Source organism: Apis dorsata, unplaced genomic scaffold (genome assembly GCF_000469605.1).
Source record: "Apis dorsata unplaced genomic scaffold, Apis dorsata 1.3 scaffold_527, whole genome shotgun sequence".
In the NCBI taxonomy this organism is placed as follows: domain Eukaryota; kingdom Metazoa; phylum Arthropoda; class Insecta; order Hymenoptera; family Apidae; genus Apis; species Apis dorsata.
Window position 1 is genome coordinate 22883 of NW_006263750.1, and position 20130 is coordinate 43012.

The 20130-nt window shown below is 24.7% G+C and overlaps 3 protein-coding genes and 1 long non-coding RNA gene across 8 annotated transcripts in view; 2 read left to right on the forward strand and 2 right to left on the reverse strand.

The window, feature by feature from the left end:
• Positions 1 to 534, forward strand: part of LOC102676479 (rRNA 2'-O-methyltransferase fibrillarin) — a 2525-nt gene extending 1991 nt beyond the window's left edge. For both annotated transcript variants that reach the window (XM_006620724.2, XM_031512910.1), the window contains one exon: positions 25 to 534. In XM_006620724.2, coding sequence (XP_006620787.1) covers positions 25 to 195 — 171 coding nt within the window. In that variant the 3' untranslated portion in view covers positions 196 to 534. The remainder of the gene's footprint in view (positions 1 to 24) is intronic.
• Positions 535 to 616: 82 nt separating this feature from the next.
• On the forward strand, positions 617 to 3244 carry LOC102676697 (probable serine/threonine-protein kinase kinX). 4 transcript variants are annotated; one of them, XR_004151208.1, is made up of 4 exons: positions 617 to 1132; positions 1633 to 1791; positions 1874 to 2500; positions 2776 to 2915. XR_004151208.1 is itself a non-coding variant. In XM_031512911.1 (3 exons), exons 1-3 carry the CDS (start codon positions 1094 to 1096, stop codon positions 2243 to 2245), a joined length of 570 nt encoding a protein of 189 aa, XP_031368771.1. In that variant the 5' UTR covers positions 617 to 1093; the 3' UTR covers positions 2246 to 2550. The 4 variants fall into 4 exon arrangements, 3 of the variants coding, with proteins under 3 accessions (XP_031368771.1, XP_031368772.1, XP_006620788.1); XM_031512911.1 differs by lacking the exon at positions 2776 to 2915 and having other exon boundaries at positions 1874 to 2550; XM_031512912.1 differs by lacking the exons at positions 1633 to 1791; positions 1874 to 2500; positions 2776 to 2915 and adding an exon at positions 1288 to 1609 and having other exon boundaries at positions 629 to 822; positions 895 to 1132.
• Positions 3245 to 4079: 835 nt separating this feature from the next.
• Positions 4080 to 20130, reverse strand: LOC102672123 (saccharopine dehydrogenase-like oxidoreductase; the record flags this gene model as incomplete). The annotated part of the gene is made up of 13 exons (XM_006620780.2): positions 4080 to 5381; positions 6279 to 6395; positions 7252 to 7417; positions 9939 to 10148; positions 12788 to 12982; positions 13555 to 13686; positions 18339 to 18442; positions 18521 to 18783; positions 18873 to 18963; positions 19033 to 19179; positions 19254 to 19570; positions 19680 to 19855; positions 19989 to 20130. Coding segments are annotated over 13 exons (2190 nt in total), but the record flags the coding sequence as incomplete, so codon positions are not given.
• LOC116186253 lies at positions 12192 to 12759 on the reverse strand. The gene is made up of 2 exons (XR_004151209.1): positions 12661 to 12759; positions 12192 to 12579 (listed from the first exon to the last, which is right to left on the reverse strand). It is a non-coding gene; the product is annotated as an uncharacterized LOC116186253 (long non-coding RNA).

Here is a 20130-nt window from a genome sequence, read left to right on the forward strand (position 1 = left end):
TTTCATACAATGATTTTGATTTAGGCGAGCTGTATAGATTCTACAGCTCAACCTGAAGCAGTATTTGCATCGGAAGTAAAAAAATTAATTGCAGACAAATTGAAACCTCAAGAACAAATCACATTGGAACCATATGAAAGAGATCATGCTGTTGTAGTTGGAGTTTATAGGCCACCACCTAAAAAAGCTACTTAAAATTATGTATATATATATATATAGATATATATATATATATATATTTTATCTATTTACTAAGAATGCATCATATGATTATGATCCTTAGAACTGATCCTTATATAATAAGTTTTAATTAAAAAATGAAAAAATAGGAATTATTTGTAATATAATGTAAAGTAATTGATTATGCAGATAATTAGAGTATTTTCTACAAAAAAGAATTAATTTCATTATTATACCTGTACAGTTTATATGTAGAGAGACGTACACGTACGATTAATTAATACAAAATTTATATTTTAAATATATACGATTAATTCATTTATACTTTCATACAAATAAAAAAATTTGATAAAATATATGATATATTTAATTGTGTATATAATATATAAATTTATTTTTGTATTATATCATATAATTGTATTGCAAAATCTTAAAAGACATAGTAGAATATTTTTAGAATTGCAAAAACAAGTGAAAAATGAAGTAATAACATTTATACATCTTTTTATTTAGCTAAACCTATTAGAATTAAATTTCAAAATTTTCATGTAAAAATTAACTTTAATTATAATCATTTCATTATGTTACATATGAACTAAGTAAAAATGCCACGTCCACTCTTAAAAGATACAATCAAGAGCGGTAAGTTATATTAATTTTTTTGACAGTATCACGCATAATTAACCATAATTAATGATAGAAAATTAATTCTAGAATATGTTATCGATGAAAATCATAAACCATCGAGTAAAGCAATTAAATTTAAAAAATCCGTAACTACAACAAGTCGTAAATTTAATTCAACCGTGAAAAATCGAGATCGTTTAGTAGGAGGAGCAGATGCTCCTGAGGAACAAAAAGACATATTGAAACTGCCAGAAGAAACGGAAGAAAAAACTCGTACAGCTGGACCATGTTGTACTTGTTTGGCGCAAGTACCAGGATCAACCGGGTATAACTCTTTTCTAATGATATTTTATAGGAAGATTGATTTATATTGAAGAAATATTAAAAAAAAAAAGAACAATTTTAATAAAAAATTAAAATTAAAACTCGTTTTAAGATTAAAAAATCTCGTTTGTATAAGATATTGTTTTACAAATACAGAGATAAGAAGGTGGATGAAATTATTGATTATGTGCATCAAAATTTACAAGAAGCGGGTAAAGCATTGGCTACCTTAGGCGAGAATTTTGAGCACGATTCAAAGGTTGAGCCCTGTACGCAAGTAAAACCGTCATGAAATTGGGAAGACGAGGGTACAATAAATGAAATCGTTTTATAAAGTTGAATATATAATTAAATAAAAATGAATAAATGAATCTGTTCGAAACTCCCAATTTCGTAAAACAAATAAATTCGTAATGTTTTCTTCAAAATAAATTTAATTTTATAAAAAATATAAATAAGCATAAAATAATAAATGCAAACTGAATTTATTTTTTATGAAAGTTGATGTTCGTCGATATACTTGGTCGAATACAACAATGGAGCGGTTTGGTTCAAAACAAATTGGATATTTGTAACAATGAAATTGAAACATTGCGTGAAGAATTAATAGCACGAGCTTGTGAAATCGAAAATCTAAAAAATTTATTGGGAGAATGTGAAGCAAGTTTTATTGATTAAAATTGTTAATTTACTGCAATTTTTAAGATATTCTTTTATAAAATTTTATACTATTCTTTTATAGAAAGAACGTGCAGCCGCTCTAATTCAAGCGGCTAAAGCACAAGAAGAAGCAATTCAAATTGGTGAACGTTTTGAAATTCATAAAAAACAAGAAGAAGAAAGAAGAAAGATAATTCCAGAAGTAACAAAAGAAATAAAAGAACCAACAGAAATAAAAGAACCAAAAGAAGTAAAAGAACCAATAGAAATAAAAGAACCAAAAGAAGTAAAAGAACCAAAAGAAGTAAAAGAACCAAAAGAAATAAAAGAACCAAAAGAAATAAAAGAAGGAAACGAGCCTGAAAAAGAAAAGATAGAAATTATTTGTACAGATGCAGCTATTCAATCAATTTTGAAAGACAAAGAAAAAAGACGAGAAATTGAAGTAAATTAAGATTTTTTTTATTTTTTTATTGTAAATTCAAATAAAACATTAAAATAATAATTTGTTTAAATAGCTTGAAGGTGAAATAGCAAGACTCCGCAAAGAAAATGAACGTATTATAAAAGAACGTGCTGAATATGAGAATGCGATACAACGAGCATTACTTCGAGGTGTTTCATCTTTGAATGTCGAAGCATTGAAAGTTTTACGTTGTCCACCAATTCCATGTTGTACTCCTTGTGCACCTTGTCCTGCTTCTGCTATGTAAAGTTTTTAATTTCTTTTAGCCAACTATTAATTACAATAAAGAATTAGAAAGAAAAAAATCAATTTTAAAGATTAATTTAAAGAAATTAATAAAAAAAAAGTTTAACAAAGATATTCTATATATTTTATTTATAATACTTGGAGTATATTATGCTTGAATATTTCTTGAACGTTTGTCATTATGATCCTTTCACTTCGAAATAAAAAAAATAGAATTTATTGATCTATATCTAAACAAGGTCAATCCTGACTCATTAAAGTTTCACTTTCAGAGAATCGGTTGTACCATGTGCCAAGAAAGGCACTACGTCAACTGGGATCGCTAAAAATTGCGGCACTAAACGTATCGGTAACGGAAGCACCGTTCATGAAGAAAATTGCACTGTGAAACGACCTTGCGCCAGTCCTTGTTGTTCTGCTGGAAAAAGTCGGCAATCTGCAATGAACAATAGTACGATATTTCTTCTTCATCAGGGAGATACAGAAAATATTTGTGGATCAAATAATGTTTCAGTGCCAATTTGCGGTTCTCCAGTTATGAAAAAAATTGAAATACCTCCGTGTCCTAGATTTACTATATGATAAGATTTCTTTTTATATCATTAAAATTAGCTATTTATTTAATTTCGTTAATGTTATCCGCGAAGTTTTATGCATACATTGCAAATAAATGATTTATATTGTATTTATGTTTTCTAAATATTATGTGATGATAATATATAATATAAAAAGGTAAATTCATTCAAAGTATGCATTTATGAATTAAATTATTATGATAAAATTACGTATAGCGAGTATTTTGTTAATAAAAAGTTGCGAATTACTTAAATTGTATATTATGAGTAGAGAATAATTGTATAATATGAATAGAAATGAAGAAAGAAAAAAAATATACATTAGAAAAAATTGTAAATACTTATTTACTATTCATTTTTAATTATGAAAATATCTATAATAAATTTCTATTCGTTTTTTAAAATTACAAAATATTTTTTTCTTTATGATGTGAAAATAAAAAAACACAATATTGAAAGTATAAATATAATTTTATATAACATTATCAGAAAAATATTATAAATATTAAACATTCATTCTCATAAATAACATTAAGATATTTTTCATTATTTAAAATAGATTTGAAGTACATAAAATTTGTATAATATTATATCGAATGTTATACATATATGATATTTCAAATATTATTCATAAATTATTTAATTTACACAATTCAATGAATAATAATTTAATTAAATATAACTTAAATTTTAATATTTTTAAATTTATTAATTTTTGATTTGTTAAGTTATTAAATTTTAAAATTAAATGATAAAATTTTCCACAACAATAATAAGTTTATAAATGTATAATATTTATAAATATGTAATATTTTATTCTTTTAAGTACTAAACATCATTATTTTTAACATATATTTTTAACACAATTTTTAACGATTTAAATAAAAAAAATTAATTTCATTACTTAAAAAAAACAAGATGAAATCATACATAAATATTATTATACAATGATATTAAAATATTTTAAAAATATATTAATAATAATCACATTGTTTTTTTTAAATTTTTGAACATTTTCTGATACACATTGAATAGTAAAATATGTCAAAATTACTATTTTCTTTCATAAAATATTTTATATATTCTTAAAAAGAATTATGAACATATATAATAATATATTAATTTTGTATTGTAATATTTTAAATAACATTCATTTGTAACTAAATAATTATATTCGTATACAATAAAAAATTAAAAAATAGAAAAAAATCAATATTAAAACATTTTGTGTTGTAAAACGTATGGCTGTTAACGTTTTACAAGCTGAAAACGATAACGAAATCAAAAGATTTATCGTTTATTCGTCATGAGAAATTATTTCTAAAATATAATAGGCTTATCTGTGTTTCTCGTTTGGCATGATATATCGCGATGCGAACACTTTTCAGTCAGAATCGCATAGTATAGAATCTAAAATATGTATTGTCACGAATTACGAGGCCATTGGTTGAAAGTGTTCTGGCAATCGTTCAATTCATACCGATCGAGAAATCTCGGTCTCGAAATTTTTTAAGTTTATTTTCATAAACGGCGCAATTATTTTACCAAAGACGTTTTTAAATGCTATTTAGTCATTTTCTGTATATATTAATAACATTATGAAAGTATTTGCAAAGTATAACAATAATCAAAAACATAATTATAGCTGGTCCAGCAGCATAATAATATTATTAATATATATATATTATTAGCAATGTTGGATATCTAATATAACGAAAATATCACATACTTTCTCAAATATATATATACCATTTTGGGAAATGATTCATAAATTTTTCTTTACATAGAAATACTAATTTGTAAAACTTATGAAAAATTTCCCTATGTAATTACCGTATTGTCTTTGTGTCATTCGATCAGCAGTTTAAGAGTGTCTTGAAAAACGTCTTAGACAACATTGTTCAATTTTATTACATCGATATGACTATCCTTACATGAAAAAGTAATTAAAATAAAAAAATATTATTTTAAAATGTTATGTGTACAAAATATTCCTTAAAAAAGTAAAAGGAATGTTACAAGAAAGCACGTCATCAAATCAATCTGTTTTTCGACGCCTTCTAGTGAGGTAGCAGTATGAAAAAAATGTTAAAAGAAGAAAAGTATTGGGGGCCATTTTAAATACAGTGGTCCCTTGGCCAATAATAAAAAATCATACTTCGAAGAAAGAAATTTACTTATTATGAACCAGATTAAGGAATTCCTCGCGAGTCTTGGGATCATCCCGGAATACGCCAAGCATCGTTGATGTAACTGTCTTGCTATTTATTTTCTGCACTCCTCTCATCACCATACACATATGCCTGTAACATGATAATGGTATTTTTCTTTTAATGTCTCAGTGCTGCTATAGTTGAATTTCATTCTTAGAAGAAGAATTGATTCTTTATATATATATCAAAATTATATATATGTAAAATTATACTATGTTGAAAAGATCTATTAATCTAATAATGTAATTAAAAAATTATAATCAAGACATATTATGACATATATTTATTAATAAAATACAAATTATTTGTTGTAACGAATATGATATTTAACTTTAGATTATGAAGAAAGTGAATGAAAAAATTATTAATCATTTATTTTGATTATTTTTTTTATAAACTTTTAAATTAAAAAAAACTATAATTATATAGTAGCATTGTTTATATATAATTTAATTTAATTAAAATATAGTTTATAATTATATATATTAAATTATTATTTATATAAAACATTGATCTAGATTGATCTAGATTGTTAATAACTTTGAATTGTTATTTATTATAATGCAATATTTGTATCTTGCAAAGAAATCTAGATTAATTTCATTTATATTTTAGTGATTCATTCATATTATATATCATTATATATATATAAAAATCATTAAATAAATATAAGTATTAAGCATTCTTATATACGTTTTTAAACCAAGAATAAATTGTTTTCTATTGAACGAGAATGCATTTTAATTCTTTACTAAGTGATAGCACCTTATTAGTACAAGGTTACATTCCTACGTGCGATTAATCCTTGCGAAAACTATTGCTCAAGATTCGAATGTATTGGAATGAAATAGGGTACAAAAAGAAGAAGATATAATATAAAAATATAATGTTATGTACATTTTTGCAATATTTTCCTTACATTTATTAAAGCTAAATCATAAAGTTATTCAATAAATTTTATTTATTTTTAATGATAAAAATACATACACTCCTTCGACGACTACAGCCACTCCTGCTGGTTGCACTGCTTTCGTTACCGCTACCGCGATTTGTTTGGTAAGACGTTCTTGCACTTGAAGACGTCTGCTGAAGATCTCTACAATCCTATTAAATATAAAATAAAAAAAGAAAATAAAAATCGAACGATATAAAAAACTTTGATTGATTAATTTGAATATATAAAAATTTATTCATTGTTCACAAAGTTAATAATAAATATCAAATTTATAATATTTTTTTTATAATTAAGTAAGTGGCCATTTGTGCATTCGCCGATTGAGTGAGCAATGTGTGAAAGTGGACGGTATACCAACACTTGTATTTTTTTCTTTCCGCTTTAAATATTTCTTTAATCAAATGCGTAATTATTACCAATGCAATATATAATCTCTTCGTGAAATATATTATTGGGATTGGTTCATCATTAATTTATCTTAACGAATTTTTATTTTACTTTTATGATTACATAAATAACCAAATTGATGATGAAATAATCTACATTCGATAATAATTTTAATTATCATATATATTGATGCAAGTTGCATCAATTCTTATTCAATTAATTCATAAAAATTTGCTTGTTAATTATACATAATATGATAATTTTATCATTTTTTTATCAATTTGGTCATGTTACGATTATAATCATTTAATCTTCAAAAAAATAAATAAATTTATACGATTCGAGATGTATTGATTTTCGAAAATACAAAATAAAACAATGTGCAATAATAACAGATAATCAATGTAATTTATAAAAAAAAATAATAATAATAGTAATAAGAGTTACTCATTAATAAGTAACTTTTAATAATTAATTTCAATAAATTATTTTAATTTAATTATTCAATTCAATAGAAAGGATTTATTAAAGTAATTTATTTATAATTATTATATTATATATAATAATTTATTTATTTATTAAAGTATACAAATGCTAATTAAGACAATTTCTTATTACCTGGCTAATTTACTGAGACCAAGGATCTTTTTACAAGGAAGATAACCGATCGACACCTTCCCATAGAAAGGTACTAAATGATGTTCACACATGGAGAACATCTCGATGTCCTTCACTACAACCATCTCATCGTGATCTTCATCGAAAACTGCATCATTTATAATGTCTGTAAAAGGAAGGTAAGAAAAAAATTCGCATATAAATAAATACTACGTATAATAATAAGGAAGCAAGAAATCGTAATATTATTTCAAAAAATTTCCTATAGGTACAAGGAAGCTATGATCTATCAAGATCACGCGATTATTGCACAATTCAATTGCAATGCAAAAGCAACCTTGTACAAAGATGAGAAACGATCGTCGTTTAAATTGTTCTGCGAAGAAAGAACATCTTGCACGTGGGTTAAGGTCCTCACGATCCTAGCTGTGATTTACTCGATATTGACCTACTTACTACATCGTCTAGGCTAGTGGTGGTGTATAGGTATGAGTCGGTGGATAGTAGGTGTTGGTGGGTAGGTAATGGAGGGTGCTCTCCACGGTTTCCACGGCAACCTTAACAAGAAACACCTTCACAATGACCGACAATGATGAAACCAATTCATATTCTGGTTAACCAAAATGTACTTTTTATGTTACGTATTTTCCTATACATAATACAATTTTTGCTATCGATCGTAGCAATGATTCTTCGCATTTTTTTCTTTTTGCAAAGAAACGATAAAGATATGAATTTTACTGGATTTTAAGGGAAGTTTACTTTTATGTGCATGTCTATCTCTATTCTCTATTAGACTATACTTGAGTTTAATTTCCTCTCTTCTATACGTACTGCCTTTGAAGCAGACGTTAAAAGCGTGTAGTTTAATTTTTCGATTCAATGATCTAATACGATCATCGTTCGATTGGAATTCCATGGAATTTTTTTCTATTATCGACAAACTTAATATGTAGTTTTTTTTATTAATATATATCTCCATTTATCTCTATTTAGAAATAAAAAAAATTAACGAAAAAAAAAAATACAATCACAAACATATGGTATAGAAAGTGAGATAAGGAAGTGATATCGATTTTGCATGCATCGAATAATGAAATATATATTTGTATATAATATTTTTGTCTAATATAAAACAATATATTAGCTGCCATAATAATTATGAATATTAACTCTAATAATAGGATTTTAATGTTCGTGACTTTCACTCTATAATCTTGTTCAAAGTAATTTTCTCCATTGATTTTGAAATTTTCATTAAAGAAAATGTATATTATATGTACATAAATGTACATACATATAATATTCACGTACAGTTGCAACGGAAATTCGGTCAAGCTTATCGATAAGAAAGACAAAGAGAAATTGTCAGAGGGGAACGGTTCCGTGAGAACCGTGGAAAGTAGTTACAAAAGGGGTGTGGGTTGAGCTTTCGTAGGAAAGTGGTCGGGACTCGTTTCAGATTCACTGGGGCGAGCAAAACTATCGTTAACGGAGCTTATCTTGAGAGCAATTCCACTTTAGAAGAAAGAAAGGTTAAATCGAAGTGAATTAAAGTCTTTCCACCACCTGTAGCTATTGTTCCACCCATATTAAAATCGTATAGAATCGTACTAGTATTTATTGCTAGCTATTTAATTTTCAATTGGTATTGAACCATAGTTATACCATAACTCGCAACACTTAAATTAAGTGAGTTATTGTCAGAATAAATCTCTTATTTTAATTTCTATTCTGTGTTTTACGTAATATAGTAAACGATATATTCATGTAAAAAATATATAATAATATGTATATATATAATCATGTAAAAAATATTTATGTATATAAAAATATGAATAAAAATTAAATGATTAAAATTAGTGTTAAATGATCCAAGTTAAATTTAATCTAATGTAAATATAATTATCGCAATTACATTTGACCCAATTATATTATCAGAATGAATACTGAGAATATAAATAAAAGAAAAGAAAAATAAGCAAATGCTTATTAAATAAATTGGAACGATAAATTATTTAACAAATTAAAGATTATAAAATAAAATTATAAAATATTCATAAATTATAAATTACATATTTTTAGATAATGTATCTAAAAAAAAAAAAAAGGTGGTATAATGTAAAATCGCTAATAATGATTTTATTTTATTTAACTGTTCGTAAAATCATAATTACCGGAGAATAGTAACAGTCTACTTGGCATAAGATAAATGGAAGGAAAAGGTGAAAGGCATTCTTTTCGAATTCGCTGTGCGTCCCTGAGACCCATTTATATTATGAGCTTTACGCTCTCTTTTTTCGAATCATAGATACTTAAGTCTTCCTCTCTTTTCCCTTGTGACGGATCTCGAGCAACTTGAAGGAGAGAAAGAAAGAAATGGACGAGTACTTTTCTCGAGTGGGTATATTCATGGTTTTATTTGTTCCATTGACTTTATAATCTAAGAAAATCCTGATCAAATCGTTCGTACTATCTTTAATTGAATAAAACATTTAATTTTCTTTGATTGAAAAAGTAAGCCTTCTTTACTCTAATTCATGTATAAGAACATCGTTATTTAATATTTTTTCATTTCAATTGAATAATACTTAATTTAATTTATTTGTTTATAATTTTTTTATATATCTTTTATGAATAAAAAAGAGAGAAAAAGAAAAAGAATATTATTGGAAAAATAGACTTACCATCGATACATTGATCATAACCCTTCGTGAAAAACAGCATAGCTTTCGCGGCACGTTCCGGAGTTTTCAAAAGACCTGGTCGATTCGGGTCCTCGCCAAGCGAGCTCAAAAGTAACTTGTAACTCCGTGACATTTCCGGAAGAAGGGCTTCGCGCGTGGGTGGCCTATGATCTAGCTCCAAATCGTGGTGAAACGTGCATTTTTCGTGACCTAGAAAAAGACAAATTAAAGATTTTCTAATAATTTTATGGATTTTTTAATATTTGCTATATTCACTAACAAAAGATTTACATTTATCTTAAAAGTATGAAAAATATTGAACGGAAATAACATTATTGCTCAAGCGTTGTTCCTTATGCAATCTGCTTCGATTTTTCAATTGAAACTAAGACAAAAAATATGTACAAATATCATTATTATCACCGGCAATGACCGCAATGACCCTATGAAAAGATTTATAATGCGAGTTTACGACACTTTGCGTGTGGTAAGAAAAAAACCAATGTGTATTTTTTTTATCTAGCAAAAAGTTTTAAAGTTTTATTTTCACAATCAATTTATGCAATATATGCTAGTTATTTATATACAAACACTCATAATTATTTATAGATATATATATATATTTTTTTTTTATAACTTTTTTTGATTTTTCTTAGGAAAAAATATATGTATATACAAAGAATTTGAAATTTTGATAAACAAAATGGAATCATAAGTTACGAACTTTTATTAAAAGTGGATATCCAACAACGAAGTTTTAATTGGCAACTAAATCGAATCAGGGAAAAACTTAACAATGAAACGTAATTCGAAGTAAATTTTAAACTAATTATAAATTTTTTTGCACCAGTTCCTTTTTTTCTTCTCTTTTTTTTTCTTTCCTTTGCTTACTTCAAGGAATACGAACGATCGCGTATTCATAAGCGCCTATCGTTTCCATTCACGATTAACATAATGCTTTAATTAACAGTCACTGATATCGATCGATCGATCGTTTGGCGAAATCTCGTGTAGCGATTCGAACGATGTATGCATATAATATGTAATATATATTCCAAAGTGATGTGATTCGATGATGAAGTTTGCTGTTGATGGTCGGCTACGTATGCACGCGTTGCCGAACTTGTTGCATAACGATTAACGACGACGTTACAGCGATGAGAAGGCGAGATTTCTATCGATAGAAATAATTTATCACTTGTATAACACTCCATTTGCGAGCAATCTAGAACGTATTAAAGCGAAACTGCTCTCGGCACTTCTCTCTTGTATAGATTTATTCTCCGAGGATAGAATCTAACGCTGGAACTGACGTATTCACGATGGAAAACTAAGTTAAACCATCCTCTTCCTAATGAACGGTATCGTGTAATTCAATCGAGCAACGACACCGCTCTGATAGCATGAATAAATCGAGGTTTTCCACGGTCAATATGCACACATTGTTCGACATTGCTGAAAAGAATTAATCAGATTGAACTGTATGGATCGTTTTAAATCTGTTTATTATCGTAAAAATTAAATTTTTTTTACTTAACTGTGAAATTATATTTCACTAAACGAATGTTGAAACGAGTAGATAAATTTGAATTCGTATTTTTGAATTCGTTTGAATGCGTTAATGAATGGATTATTTTGAAGAATCCGATAAAATTTTTTGCAATGATGAAACTTATTTTGACAAAATAAATAAATAACGAAATAATAATAATAATAAAATAATAATAATTGAAAGATTTTCGATATCGTTTCATCGATGAATCAATGAATGATTTCGACGAATGTAATATGAGTACCGACAAACACAACAGATATACGAGATTTTTCGAAAAATGAAAGGAATTCTCTATTCCTTCAGAAAGTCAGAGGAGATCATACATTCGTAAGGTCACAGCTACGCGTTACATACAATCATAACTGTACTCCAACAGTTCCCAAGGTCTTTTATCATTTTTAAGATCTGCAGGTTACGATTGACCTGGAAACGAGAAGTATGACGTGAGTATTCTCCAAATATTTTTCGATTTTATGAATGATAGCAATAGAATAAAATTAAATGTTGTCAATTATATGAATTAAACGAACAAATAGCGATAAATAAAGAGGATGAGAGATTTAATAATGAAAGACTTAATAAAGAACTTTTAGTAATAATTTTAGTAATTTAATTAATAGTAATAACTTTTAGTAATAATTCATAATTCGTAACATAAATAATACATGATAAATAATAATAAATAATACATATCTCTATTTTTTTTTTTTTTACAAAAACTGCAACAGGCTGCAGATTGAAACAAGTTATGTGCCACTTGTTACATTCATGCAATTGATTAAATGCAGAACTAACTAAGCAAAAATCGAGAAAATTAAAATTTTTTTCTTGAATGTAGATAAAATACATCGAAAATTTAATAACGATTAACTTATAATAGAGAATTTATAGTAAATTATAGATAATAACTTGAGTTGTTATTGCAATGAATTTAGATACTATGAATAAATCGAGATTTTGAAATAGGGAATGACTACTTGTATGCCACTGTTATCGTATCCATCATGATTATCAATTGCGAAATAAATCGGAGAATAATTTTAATAACAGGAGAATAAAATATTCTTTAATTGCTCCATTATGAATCTATTCCACGAAATAGGAATTCAATAATAGGTTTTAATAATGCATTAATAATAGTTGCTAATAACAATTTATATTACCTACCTATTTCTAATAATCCATTAGATTTATCCGTCATTAAAAGTCTTGAAAATTACTTTGTGGTCTAGAAAATATTACGTAGGCAAAATGCCCAATGATTAAGACAATGGACTTTTCTCGGAAACGATACCTGGCGTTGTGGAAGTTCGCGGAGTTCTAGGAGTTCCTGGCACATCCAAGTTACTTTCCTCGACGTTCTCTGACCAGGAAACAGTTCTTAATGGTCCCGGTTTTTTTATCATCATTGTGTGTTTGTCTTCGTCATCATATATATTTAGATCCTTAATTTTAGTACATTGGTTGGAAATTCCGTTCATGATTGGGGCTTTTTAACCTTGTTTGCCACTTAAATTATAGCAAACGATCCCTTTTAAATTCGAGAGATGATCGGTCGATGAGGAACACAGATGGTCTATCAAAATTGATTCAAGGCATTTTGAACGAATGGTATAATAATTGGAAAATAATATTAATAAAAGAGAGAGAATCGATATAATGTCAAATGTTAAACATGTCGAATTTAAAATTATAATATTATAGAATTATTTATTAATATCACTGGAATGTTTACTTATATTGCAATAAATAAAAATATAATGAATTTCTATGGTATTTGATGTCGAAATGATAGTTGTATTTTATGTAAAAATTGTTTCATTAAATGTGTAATCAGATGATAATAAAATAATTTCTCCATCTTTTATCAATAAACTTGTCAATAAAAAAAATTGTTTAACAAAAGAATTTTTTTTTTAAAAAGAACCATATTACAAATAACGCGCGATTTTCAATTTGATCTCAATAGCTCTACCACGTGATTCACGAACAATACGCGTGTGTATAGCAAGTTTTAGCGAATCGCGTTCAATCTCAATCAAACCAATGAAACTTACTCGCAAGCAGATTCAATCGGTAGGTTCACGTGCACCTCGGAACTTTTTGGAGTATCAATGCAGTAAAGGTGGAACGTCGTTGAAAAATTTCTATTTTCAGTTATTAATCTTATTTTGTCCTTTTGCTTTCCAAAGACTAAATGTTTATATTCGCAATAGCAATAAAACTATTTTTTAGATAAAAAAAAAAACAAGGAAAAATAAAGAAACGACAAATATTTATTCGAGACACGAGAGAAGAGAAACTAAATAAAAAGGATAGTAGTCAACGAGTCCAAAAGGAAAGAAACGAGCACGAAGTCGCTCGATCAAGTGACGCAGTGTGACTGAACCGACAGAACCGTAGAGAGTGCGATTGTCCCCTATGTATGTATGGTTCTTCCCTCTCTATCTCTCTTTCTCTCCCTCTTTCGCTCTAATCGTAATGCATCTGCATTCCTTTTTCGTTTTCAATAATTTTTTTTTGTTTTTTTAAATTCTGTCTTTTTTATTTAAATATATATTATGTTGTAATATCACATTTGATTTCTTCAAAAAGCAAGTTTATGCAATTAATAAATTAAAATTCGCATCGCGTTCAATATATATGAAAAAAATGCAAAAATACACAATCAGTAACCCAATGCTGATATTGATTATACGTAAAAATGAGATTAATAATAACTGATAATAACATAAAAATGAGAATATCTCCAAGTGAATAAGATCTTCCCTCTCTAGTATATAAGAGGGAAATAATGAACTTTATCCGGAATCCACATTGCAAATTATAATCTCAAGTGACAAGTAGCGCCTTGATTGACGGAAATTGTTGAAATATTTGTAATGTGCGAGGTCCACACAACAAATAATTATATTAATTTTTTAAAAATTATGTACATATATATAAAAAATATTGAAAGATTTAAATATTATGATACTTTATAATGATAATTTACAATAAAATAAAAAATACAATGATTTGAAATATAATTTTTTTATTTTATAATAATTATCAATTGTTAAAAAAAAATTTTAAATATATAAAAAATTAAAGCTAAAAATTTTTTTATTAATCAAGTAGCATTTGCATATCATAAACAATTAGAAAAAATAATAAAAAAAATTAGAAATAAATAATATGATATCGCGGATTTAGAATAACATTGCTTATAGGGAAAAATTTATCTTAATATAGGAAAGCACAGAAAATTCATTCTATGAGTTTTTAGAATGCGAGTCAGAATCTACGTCATCATGATTTCTAAGAGACCGGTTTCCCACACTTATTACCTTTTCCTTCTATTTGCAGGATTTCTTAAGATTGTGCATAGACGTTTCCTAGTACCGTCCTACGCGTATGTTAAAATCTCAATTTCATAAGAATATTCAAGATTTCAATTTTTATAAATTATATTTTTCTATTTAAATAAGTTAAAAAAATGTAAGATATGAAGAAATTATTATTAATTTTTCTTCTAAAATATTGTAAAAATATCGAATTATTATAAAGACACGTATGCTACATACATTATATATGTGCATATTTTTTAAAATAATCTTGAAAATAATCCTAATATGATTTTAGTATTTTCATATTATTATTAGTAATATTGATAACAAAAACTATAACAATGACATTAACTACTCTCAGTTTCAATAATTAAATTTTATCATTGATGAGGTTATCATGATATTCAGGCTAAACTATTAAACTACAATGATTAAAGTTAATATAGCTATGGATATTGTACTTTGTGATAATACATCAAAGTCATTTATGTAATAACTTACTAATTATCCAAATTGCTTATTATTAAATTGTATCTTTTTTATTATTTTGCTCAAATATAAAATATATTTAGAAAACGTTTAAATATAAATTTAAAATTATATCCATACAACCTATAAAAATACATTTGTTCATATTATTTCCTAAACATAGTATATCTCGAGCTATATAAAAGCGCGCAAAACTATGATTCTCGCCCGTATTCATAGTTGCACTACTGAAACTTGTCTGAGTTCAACTGACCTTCACTACTTGCAATCAATACAAACTACTATTATAATTTTGTGAAATACATATTTGGTTTTTAATTTCATTAAATGTGTATCACTTCAATGATATGAAATTTAATAAAATAATATAAAATTCAAAAAAAAAATATTTTCGATGATTCATTGTATAATTTAATTAATGTTAGTCTAATGATTTAATGAATGCTAAATTTTTTTATATTAATAATTATGTTGAAAAGAAAAAAACTAAAGGAAAGATGACGTGTAAAAAGTTAAATCGTATCGGTAAAGAATTCGAAGTCACTCATGTAAAAAACAATAAGAAATTAATATCAAAAGCAATGTAGGATGAATGACATAAAAATAAATTTATTCCATTATTTGAAACATGTAATTATAAAAACAAAAAATCTTTGGCAAAAAAAGATTATTAATATATCATAATATTTCTATATGTAATAATAAGAATTAACTATTAATAATAAAACTTTTTCTTTTGATAATTATCTTTAGATAATTATTATTATATAAAAAATTTTTTTTATAAAATATAATTTTTCAAATTTAATATTTAAGGTAATAATAGAAATAAATAATGAATATTAATGTATATATATTTCGTACCATCGTAAAATATAATTAGAAATTCTATATTCAAGTTTTCTGTTCTATCCTAATATCGCATGCTTTATCCTAATACAGATATTTGATATTATTATTTTACTATTTGACACTATAGACATTCAATATCATTTCTAATACTATTTTGTTGTTATTTAATATGATTGACATACATAAATCTACTGTAATATGACATCGGGCCGTTTGAAAAGAAATGCAATGGATACAAGAAGATACAATTCCATATTATTACATACACAAAAAAAATAATCATAATTGAAAGCATAATAATAATGAAATTAAAAATTTATTATAAATTCTATTTAAAATATTTGATTTTATTAATTATTTTAAATTATTTAATTTTATTAAATTATAAATTTTTTATAATCATTATTCAGTTTATATTTTATTTATTAGATTATTTTTGATCTCATATTTTATTATGAGAATATCTAATAAAAGAATAAAATTTTAAAAATTAATAAACTCTTTAAAAATCAATAAATTATAAATAAAGAATTCTGTAAATTGGATAAAAATATAAAAATTGGAATATTAAGAAAAAACTTACTTTTTTTTGCTGTGTAATCCATTTTATCTTTAGAATAATCTTTAATATATTCCGCCATGAAAGTTTGAAAAAAAAACGATAGTTATGATTGTAATGTATATCATTTACTAATAATATTCTTTTAAACAACAGATTTATATATATACTGAGAATGAAAAACTTTGTCAAGTTAAATCTCCTACAATCTTCTATCAATTTGACATTTCTAATAGCAAGAAATACGCTTTATAATATTTATACTTATTTATAATATTGTTTCAAAACTTACAGTAAATGAAATTGTGATGAAAATATTTTAATTAAAATATAAAAATGAATAGTTAATCTTTTTTAAAATTAAATATAAAACGATTAAATAATATTATTAATAAATAAAATAAAATAAAGAAAATAATATAATAAAATGATTAAAAACTATTATTGTGTATATTAACATATTAATAAGTTTTACTATTATATGATATATAAAGATAGAAAATTTAATTTAGTTTTTTTAATGTATATAAATTAACGTATATTTATTTCTTTAAATTTTATGAAAAATCAAAATTATAAAAACTATTCAAATTTTATGAAAAATTAAATCTAATTAAATTTTGAGTAATATTAGAAAAATAAATATTTAATAGTTTAATCATATAATTACATTGAATATAATTTCATCAATTGCATTGAAATGTTATTTCTATTAAAAACAAAATGATTCATATGATATAATTATTATAGATAATAATTTAAACATAATTTTATTTTATGACTCAATAATTTGATACAAATATAAATATAAATTTATATTTATATATGTTATTGTATGTTATTTATATGTTTTTAATAAAAAGCAATTTTATTGAAAATAACATTTCCATTAACTCATTTATAATTATACAAATTTATATATATATATATATATATATATTAGAATATTATAGAATACACATATGTATATTATATTCTCAATGATTAATATGAATACATATTTTATTTAATGTAATTGTATAATTCACATTTTTGAAAATGTAAATGGATTAAATATTTTACATAATTTTTATTATTAAGAATATATTTATTATTAAGGATAATAAGCAATAATATTATATATTAAATTATAATATTTATAAAAAATTATATATAAATTAGTTTTAATAGCTAATTAAGAAATGCATTTTTATCATAGATTCTGTGTTTTTTTCAAACCCCTAAACCCTTTCTGTTAATTTCTAGTAGCAGAAATATGCGTTTTTTGCGAAATATATATATATATCATTTATATATTTCAAGCATATATAAGACGAAGTAATTTCTTTATAAATTCAAGCTTATTATTTTTATCATTTAATTTTAAAATTATTTTAAAAAAATTTCAACTGTGAAAATTGTTTTAGATGTAGTTATAAAGATAAAAATATTCTTATAAAAAATATTCTTATAAAAAAATTTCTTGAATATATTAATTAATTATAAAAATGGAAATATTAATATCAAATTTAAATATAATTATAAAACAAAAATAAAAATATAATGTTTCGATTTACTATACTTTTGTTTTTATCATATTAGAACGAAGTTGTACCTGTAAATGCATCAAATATTTTATTTTTCAATAGAAGAAATAACCTCGAATTTTATGTCCTTTTTAATTAATTCTTCGATTAATGATGTTTTACCAAAAGCAGCACCAGGGGATAAAACTCCTCCACTAAAATTTTAATAATATAATTAAAATTTTATGAAAAAAAATATTACATATATGTTTAAATTAAATATAAAAACGTACTTTACAGGTATTTTATCTGATTCTTTGAGAATTGTTATAGCAGAAAGCAATAACATAGTGCATGTAGCACCATATCCAGGATTAGTTCCACTGACTTTGGTAATTAATACCTTGTTTGGTGGATCTTTATGCTTATCAGTAGGTTCAACTAATTTTTCAGTCCATCCTTCTGCCTTAAATGTAATGGAGAACTTAATTTTATCAAGGTCTTCTGGTTTAGCCATTTCATAGCCTACATATCCACCAGAGAAAAATGTAGGATACTAAACAAAATTTTATAAAATTGTATTTTTTGTTTAAAATATCAAAATAATATATGAAATATTTTATGTTAAAAAAAGATATAACATACCTTCAATAACAAATTACGACCAAATTCGTATTTAGATAACATTAAAAATATGAAACCAAAAATAGTAGTTGTTAATACTGCAAAAAGAGAACTGGAAAAAAATTATTTAATATAGAATTTTAAATGTAATTCATATCATTCATTTTAATAAATTGATTACTTAAGTGTGAAATAAGTTTGAACTTGCGCTGGTCGTTGTTTATATTTTTCATATAAAAATCGTTGAGTACGCAAAGTTACAGAACGATCAGCTCCTGGAAATATCATAGACCATCCTTCTGATAGAGAAGATTTATGAATGAAACCCCTAAAATGATTAATAATATTAAAAATTATATTAAATATTAAATAAATATAATAATTAAATAAAGTGTAATTAACCTTGTTTTAAGTTTTGGCCATAATTCAGGTAACTTTTCAGGATAAAGTTTAGTGCGCAATTCGCGTAATTCATGAGAATGTGCTATACCATAAATAGCTGATTCATATGTTCCATAATTTAAAGTAGCACCACTGATTTTTGAGGTTGACCATAAATTTAAATAAGTTTCAATAGAATTGACTTCACCATCAAATTTTTGTTGCGTAAAAATTATACCAAGATCACATGGTATACTATCAAATCCACATGCACTTATAATATAGATACCAGCTTCTTCTGCAGCTTTATTATATTTTAATTGAATATATTCTATATACTATAATAAAAATATAGAAAAATAAATAATATAAAAGTGCATAAATGAATATAAATTAAATTAATTTGAACATTAACATCAATAAGTTTGAAATAATTCAATAAATTACCTGGGGTTCTCCACTGACATCAATTTGATGAGTATGTGTGGCAATACATGCTTTAATAATAGGTTCTCCATAAAATCTATATGGGCCACAACAATTAATAAGGACTTTTGCATGTGATGTCATTTTTTTCAGTGATTCTTCATCTTTCAAATCAGCAATAAATATAGGCACATCATCTGAAAAAAATTACTCATATAATTTTTAAATATATAATTTTATATAATAATAAAATTTTATATAATAATTTTATATAATAATTATAATGAAAATTAAATGTTAAAATTGTAATTAATTAGAATTTAATTTTACCAATATTAGAAGCAAATTCTTTAACAATTGCTTCTAAAGCTTGCTTTCTGCGTCCAGACACTCCAAATTTCATTTGTTTTTCTACAGCTAATTGTACTGCTATTTTTACAGCATATTTTCCTGTAAATCCAGTAGCTCCAAA